Raw genomic sequence first — 8,144 nt, 5'->3', positions numbered from 1 at the left:
TTTAAAATTCCTAAGTATTTTTGAGGGAGGAACAGAAGTATGTCAGAGGAGTTTGGGTCTGGGAATAGTGCTCTGTGGATGGATTGTGCTCTCTCAGCTCCTTGGATTGTTTTGGGATTGTAGTGCTAGCATGAAGGGCTCCTTTAACATGAAGGATAATTGAGAGCCACCGGTGCGGGGATTGGAGACAGGGAGCTTGGACTATGGGGTCGAAGATAGGGGATTCCTTGTGTGTAGTGGGGAACTGAGCTTTAGGCCATTCCCAGTAGAGAATGCCAAGAAGGGTGGGGTGGGTATGGGAAGAAGAAACTGAAGGGAAGCAGGAGCCAGGCTTTCCAGGTAGCATTCTGCACGCGCACCTCAGGGTGGCAGTGTTGCACAATTGCACTGATTCCTTGTAGCTGTTCCGTGCAGGATCCTTAGGGCCTCACTGCAGCCTGCTTGAGGTAAGAACCTGTCAGATTTAGCTTGATGGCTGTTCTTTTTTCTCTCCCCTCTTGAATCAGAATTTGAGGGGAAGCGGGCCCATCCTGTGTATTCTTTGCCTGAGTGAAAAGGCAGATCCCTCTGAGAAGGCTTCTGCGAACTGTCACAGGCTGACTGAGGTGGCGGAGGCACATCCTCTTGCAGTGCGTAATCGCTTGGCAGTGCGGTTAGCACGTAGGTTCTAACTCGGTGTGAGGTCCTGGTGGGGTGCTGTCGCCTCTCTGGCGACGCTCTGAAGTTCTGCAGAGACTCCTTTTCTGCTTAATTCCCCCCATCATGTCTGGAAAGGGGAACTCGGTTTTGTACAAAACTGTCCATGTAGACAGTTGAAGCCAGGAGCTAAGAAAACGGTCACTTGTGGAAGGCTGGCTTCTGCATGTGGGTTTTTTTTTCTAATTAGCACAGGCCCAGCAAACATTGCCTGTTGATACGCTTTTTTTTTTTTTTTCCAGTTTTGTGATGCTTAGAGGTTTGAGCAGAAAATGTTGATTGTTTCAGACTGAGGAGCCTAAGCCATTGAGCAGCTAGGAACAGGAACATCCTGGAGATCACTGTGGACACCAGTGTGTGCTCGCTGTGGGCCAGTTGATGTTAGGTGATGAGCTGTGTCCTGTTACCCCTACTTTATAGATGGGATGCTGAGGTACAAACTGGCCTTAAGTCTCATAACTGGTGAGTGAGGTGGAGCAGGGATTTTGAATCTGTCCTTTGGCTGCAGAAGTGTGTCCCTTAACCAGTACGCTGTGGCTGGTAGAATTCTGAACCTCACCCTTCTCCCCCACTCCCCCACCAGATAAAAAGGAAAAGTAAAGCCCCCAAGAAGTCTTACAACTTAGGGGAGCTGTTTCTTAGAACGGTGTCTTTTGCCTCAGGCCGGCACTAGTTTTTGTAGCTGCTCCGTTTGAGCATCTGCTGTGCAAGGAAGTGTTATGGCTCCATCTCATGAGAAGCATTAGGTTCCTATGAAGTGCAAAAAAGAATCCTCTGTTAAGACAGTAGACATACACAGTAACTGCTGTTGTTATTTTTCACTTGAAAGGCACTGTACAGAGGTTGAAAAGATGTCTTTATGGGGATCTAATGGGAGAGTCCTGTGTGAAAATAGGTGTGTCAATGTGGTTTGCTCTACCACAGGGACAGTAGGTGAAAGTGCCACTGGAGCCCAGAGGAAGGCCCTCTCCGGGCAATGCTAGGACAGCTGGGTTTCAGGGTATCCAGAGTCGGGGGATCAGCGTGCGGTAGGGCAGGGGGTGTAAGTAGTGTTGAGATCTGGTATGTGAAGAGGAAGGTAGGAGAGGTTGGATGGGGTTTTTCAGGGTTAGGCTGGAAGCGGGGCTTAGGTGTGCCAGTATTAGAAGGGAGTCCATTTCCATCATCAGTTTTCAATACTCAGGCCCTTGAAGGTGGTTGACTAGAAGCGGGGAGATCAGGAGGCCTGCTGTGGTAAGACATGAAGGCATACGCCAGATGAGGGCAGTGAAGTTGAAAAGGAAGGTGTTTGGATGTAAGTTGGAAGACTGACTATGGGCCTTACGGGCCTTATGGAACATGCTGGTGTTTCTTGTTTTCTGGTTAGGCTGCTGCTGTTGCCATATGTCGAGATACGGGGAGAGTAAAAGGAAGACAACTTCAGTTTGGGAAATGGCAAGTTCCTTCAGAACATAAGTGAGCAAACACATCTCAGGGATTGATTAAGTCTTGGTTTATAAGATTTAAGAAGACTTGGTAGAAAAGGGCTGAGGGTAGAATGGGGAGCATCATTTATTTTATGGGGTATTTGGCTAAAGAAGATGAGCCCACGGGATCCTGAGTGAGTGGGCTGATTCCCACTTTTGGGGAAGCTCAGCTTTCCTCCTGGAGTCCTAAATGGCATTAGGAGCAGTCCCATGTACAGTGGTCATTAGCTTAGCTTTTTGGTAGCTTCCTCCTGCAGTAAACAACTTGTTTTCTCCTGTTGCTCTGGTGATCTGGTCATCAGAATAGGGAAGTGTTAGACTGTGTGGGGTGGGCGGAGGGGGATAAACACTGCATCTGTCAGTTGTGTCTAGGGAGGGTGTTCCAAGTGAAGCCTTCATACAGCTTTTTCATTCTGCGCTGGTCTGTTGTGAATGGCACACTTTGTACCCTCATATCTGGATCGCCGAGTCTGATGATCTGACTCCTAAGGATAGGATATCTGGCCTCCTTGGGGCCTGCCTGTTGCTTTGCATCCACCCCCTGCAGGCCAGAAAGAATTTGGGTGCAAAGTGTACTCAGGATGTGGTCCTAGAATCTGGTTCCCTAACAGCCTCTGGAAAGGCTCCCTAAGTGCTGTTTTGTGGAAATAAATACTCCTATTTTCTTTTGTGGGCACAATTTCATCAAGAGAGGGAACAGCTACTAGAGCTCATTTCCTGAAGTTGCTTTTGTGGTTGGCATGTTTTCTGGGCAGAGTGTAACCTATAACCTCTTGGAGCGGGTGGGAGGGAGCAGAGGGAGGAGTGACGCCTGCTGGTGTCCGTGCCAGAAGGAGCCCTAGGGACACTCGGTGGTTTGTGCTCTTTCCTGCTTAGATGGTACTCTTGTCACTTCCCCTGAAAATTGCTCTCATTTTGCAATTTTTTTTCCTATGAAAAAGCGAAAGAGAAGCTTGGCAGAGAGTCTGTTTCTAAATGCATCTGTCAAGTCTGGCCCCCCACAGTTCCAGGCCCTTTGTACATATTTCTATTTTAATTTTTAGACCTTGACCACAAGGCTAACTTGTGTTCACAGGTCTCAAGGGCAGACCCTCTGGGGGTGGCGTTAAGGGAGCCACCAAATGGTGAGTGAGGGGCCATTCCATGGTGACTTAGGCAGGAAGGATGAAGTGTTTGGGGAGCCTGCTGCCCCAGGAACAGGCAGAGACTAGAGCTTCATCTGAGCCGCTGCGGCGCTTGGATATGTAGCTCAGCTCTGCATGAGCTTCCAGGCTGGAAGTAGGAAGACCAAGTACAAGCTGGTTTTTCACATATTATGTATATTAAAAAAAACCAGACACTCCAGGTAAGTTGGCTGGGACAGCCTGGGGTTGTCTGTGGGACCGCTGCCGGGGAAGATGCCTCAGCTCTGCTCTAGGTCGACCACCAGGTAGGGCTGGGTGTCCCTCAGGGCCTGGAGGAGCAGATCCTTGCAGGTCAGGTTCCAGGCTGGAGCAAAGCTGAAGAGCTTCCTCATCTTGGTAGGATTGGTGCGCTCCGCCCGCACTGCCTGGTACTGCTCCTCTGTCAGGACCTTCCCGTAGAGGGCGTCCAGCACCCCGTCCACGTCTGTGACCCGCGCAATGAGGGCCGCCCGATGCTGCTCCACAAAGTGCAGTGCTGGGGCGGGAGGGAGAGGAGATGAGCTGGGACCAGGGTGGGTGCTGGAGCCTGGCCCTCTTGAACACTAGGTTTTCTTTAGAAATTGCCCTGAATGCAACCCTAAGCGGTGGGGCTCAAGGTGGGCATGGCATGCCACCATGGCATGCCACCAGGACTCTACCTATAGTGGGATGAGTTTAACTTTGTCTCCCTTTCTCCTCCCAACCAGGCTCAGTCCCAGGAGGTGTGTGAGTAGGTGGGTGGGAAGGGTTGGCCTAGCTTTGTGCTCTTTGGGTGCTCCTGGCCTTGGGACAAGAGATAGGCTGTGCAGGGGTACGGTGGGGCGGGGCTGGTGAGGTGCCCAGGTAGGTGAGGTTGGGCGTTGAAGGCTTTACCTGGCTTGGCTGCTGTCTGGGGAGGGGCCTTGATCCCAGCTGGCGTGGTTCCGGGGCCTGTAAGAAAATGTTAAGTGGTGTCTCCCAAGTGTTTCTGGGGACAGGGGTCTCTTGGTCCGGAAGCCAAGGTCAGTACCAGGCGCGGGAAGCCTCCCCAGCAGGAGGATTTTATTAAACGGTAGGAGAAACAGGAAGCGGAAGCTCCGGGAGAGGCGAACTTTGGGGTTGGGAGAAGGGTGTAGAGGGGATACTGGTCTGGACCTGTGTGGAGGGGGCGCACTCACCCTTGCGCAAGGTCTCCTGCAGCTGCTCCGCCACCTCCTGCATGCCGATGCTGCACAGCACGAGTACCGTGAGCTCGGCACCATATGCCTCCAGATAGTAGCTGACGAGCTTGTCGGTGAGGTCCACAGCATCCATGGGCAGCAGCGTCCCCCGTGGGATGCGTGCATAGCCTTCGCGCAGCGACACTGAAAGCAGCTTCATCTTGAACTTCTTGAACTCGTCAGCGGTCAGGTTCTCCAGCGCATCCAGGATGGCATCACGCGTGCACCCCATGGCTCCTGGGGTCCTCTGCCGCAGCCGCCGCTTCAGCTCACTCGGGCTGTCTGCCAAGCAGGAAGTCTGCTCTGGGGCGGGGCCTGGAGCTCCCTGCCTTCACTCCTGTCCCTGCCTCAGAGCTTTGCTCTTGGGTGTTAGGCTCCTGACTACTGCGTTCCTTCCCTTTCTCTCCTGGCCATCGGGGGGCGCCCAGATTGCATCCTTTGGCTGGTCTACCCAGGAGGTGGGACCCAGGAGACCCGGTGGAAAAGGGCTCGTGGGTGGTGCCTGCCTCTCCAGACTTGGACTAGGTAGCACAGATCAGGAACCTGGTTTATTGGAGCGCTAAGGCTTAGAATCGTGGAATTTTGGAACCCTGAAATCTCCATGTTTCCTTAAACCTTAGCATCCTCTCTCCCTGTCATAGAATCAGAATCATAGAATCCTAACAGCCATGTAGCTCCCCAAATTCCACGGGTAGAGAGAACTGTGTGCTTTCTCCAAGCCTCAGTTTCCTTATCTATGAAATGGGGATAATAACACTCATTCACTTAGTAAATATTCCAGCATAACATGGGCTACCTGATGGTGCCTGAAACCTTGCCAAATGCTTCCTGGGAGAGCCAGGGTTTGGTCCCGCAGGAACTGAATTTCTTGGGAAGTGATGACAAGAGACACTTGAAATGGTTGAGAAAATTCTTGACTGGAGGGAAAGTCATGGGAAGAGCTATTCTGGGGCCAGGGGGCTTGACCCAGAAGAGCAGATGAAAGGTGGCTTGGGTTGGTGTAGGTTGGAGTGGGATGCTGTGGGTTGGCGTTGGAGGCCAAGCTGTGCCCAGAATCCTTAACTTGCCCTTAACATGGCTGGGAAGGCCCTGCTGGTCTGCCCCTGTGGACCTTGCCAGCCTTGTCTTGCACCACACCCTGACCACACTCCATCTCGGGAGTTCCAACCACACTGGCCTCTCAGTTCCTCAAATGTGCCAGGCTCCTTTGCTTCTCCAAGTCTTTGCACATGCTATTCCCTCAACCTGGAGCTCTCTTCCCTCACTCTTTGCCTGACAAACTCTCAAGACTTTAGGTCTTCAGTTAAATGCTACTTCCTCTGGGAGACCAGGTTTAGAATCCCTCCAGTTCAAAACACTTGCTACTGATTTGTAGCTCTCATAGCAATTGTGACTAAATTGTAACTGAGTATGTTTAGGCACCCACCTCCCCACTAAAACATGAGCTCTGAGGGCAGGGACCTTGTCTGGTTCATTGCTGAATCTCCAGCATCAAGAGTGCCTGGGACATAGTAGGTACTCAGTGAAGATTTGCTGAATAAAGGAATGACTGAGGTTGTGTTACCTGCAACATGTGTTCAAGAGCTTCCAGCAGAGTAGCAGGGCCCTGCTCCCCATCTGTGTGCGAGTTGCTGCACACAGGCTGGGTAGTACTATGTGCCAACATCCTTACCATGGGTGGCACTTGTGGCCCAGCAGCTAGTGTTCCCTGGCTCATGGCTGTTTATTATTGTGTCTCTTCACTGGTCTTCGTCCTTGCAGAATCTCCATGTCATTTTGTGCACTGTGGCCAGAAGACTACATCTTCCTAGCCCACACATTGATGCTGTCCCTCCCCTGCTTGAAAACCTCCTGTGACCCCTCAGTGCCCCCAGAATCAAGTCTAAGCTCCTTGGCTTGGCCTTTAAGTCCCTTGCCAACTTCCTCGGCAGCACCTTCTACCCTGTGAGCCTCTGGACCTCTGCACGTGCAGCACCTGATCTCTGCTTGGCCTCTCTTCCCTCCTGGTCTGCTTGATGAGTTCCTGCCTGTCCTCCAACATGCATCAGGAGTCACTTTTTCTAAGAAATAAAAAAAATTGAGCTCCTATGTATAGGCTGTGATCCTTCACATGTGTTATTTCTAACCCTTACAACAGTCCCTTTGGGATAGGGAATAGTAGCCCTGTTGTACAAGTGAGAAGGTTGGGCTCAGAGAGGTTGAAGGACTTGCCCAAGGTCATATAGCTGAGGGATCATGCAGGTTGTCTGGTTAGCTTCTGAGTCTGGCCGCTATCTACTCTTCCCAGTTGGCTTTTCTGTCCTCTCTGTGCAAAATGAATTATTCCTTGGCCATGTCGGCTGGATGCCCCTATCATGCCTTTCTCACAGTGTTGATCACACAGTGTGTCTGGTCACTCTGCTTTCCTCACCAGGCTGAGGACCCTTTCAGGTCCACAGCACCCAGCACAGGGCTTGGCATAGATCCAGCCTTGATAAGCTTTCATGAAATGACAAAAGGTCTAGAATCATAGAAACCTGCTCTTTTCACATTTGTTGGAATCTTAGAAGCTGTGGGTGTTTTATCCATGGAATTTAAAAAGCGATTGTCTGATTCAAACCGCACCCCCCAAAAGAGCAGGGATCCCCTTGGCCATACATATGGCCATTTGACTGCATCTCTTGAATTCTTGTTTGGATGGGGTGGCCTTGGCTTTATGTAAAACCAACGTAACACATCTCAACTGAACTTTTGGGGCTGCAGGAAATTGCACCTTGGGGAGTGTGTGTCATGACTAGGAGGTCTCCTCACACCTGGCTTCATGGAAGCGGGGGAGCTGAGGATGTGTGTCGTGGTGTGACACGGTGCCCCTTCCCTTGTTCCTGCTTATCACCACCCAGGGCCCTTCCTCTTGGCCAGCTTGCCCCTGGCACCTGGCGCAGTCTCATTCTTGCTCACACACATTCAGACTGAGACACAGAAGATCTGGCTGAGATTTTTCGCCTGACGTGCCTCAGAGCACACACTAGCACTTCGGTGTGATGTCACAGGGAGCCAAGGGACAAGGGGCTGGAAGTGCAGGAGCGTCCTCTATTAGCAGTGGAAGCCTCACTCCTGCAGTGATTTCAAGCTGGAGGTCAGAGAGCACAAGTGACACCTTGTCAGGTGGACATGCTCTATTGAGCCCACTGTAGACTCTCAACTCAGAAGGAGAATCTATTTGATTCTCAAAAGATGTATTAGGGCTTCCCTGGTGGCGCAGTGGTTGAGAGTCCGCCTGCCGATGCAGGGGACACGGGTTCGTGCCCCGGTCCGGGAGGATCCCACATGCCGCGGAGCGGCTAGGCCCGTGAGCCATGGCCGCTGAGCCTGCGTGCCCGGAGCCTGTGCTCCACAGCGGGAGAGGCCACAGCAGTGAGAGGCCTGCATACCGCAAAAAAAAAAAAAAAAAAAAGATGTATTAACTATATATAAAATAGATAAACAACAAGGACCTACTGTATAGCACAGGGAACTATATTCAATATCTTGTAATAAATACCTATAATGGAAAAGAATTGGAAAAAGAATATATATATACACACACATGTATAACTGAATCGCTTTGCTGTACACCTGAAACATTGTAAATCAACTATACT

At 51.2% G+C, this 8,144-nt stretch overlaps 1 protein-coding gene across 1 annotated transcript; it reads right to left on the bottom strand.

The window, feature by feature from the left end:
- Positions 1-3,428: 3,428 nt before the first annotated feature.
- Positions 3,429-4,920, bottom strand: LOC309816798 (apoptosis-associated speck-like protein containing a CARD). Its single transcript, XM_082644570.1, has 3 exons — positions 4,483-4,920; positions 4,199-4,255; positions 3,429-3,821 (listed from the first exon to the last, which is right to left on the bottom strand). Exons 1-3 carry the CDS (start codon positions 4,754-4,756, stop codon positions 3,565-3,567), a joined length of 588 nt encoding a protein of 195 aa, XP_082500696.1. The 5' UTR covers positions 4,757-4,920; the 3' UTR covers positions 3,429-3,564.
- Between the last annotated feature and the right edge of the window lie 3,224 nt (positions 4,921-8,144).

The sequence above is a fragment of the Mesoplodon mirus genome, assembly GCF_964341445.2.
Source record: "Mesoplodon mirus genome assembly, chromosome: 15".
Taxonomy (NCBI): Eukaryota; Metazoa; Chordata; class Mammalia; order Artiodactyla; family Ziphiidae; genus Mesoplodon; species Mesoplodon mirus.
The sequence above is the reverse complement of the archived record's forward strand: the minus strand, read 5'-3'. Positions and strand labels throughout refer to the sequence as shown.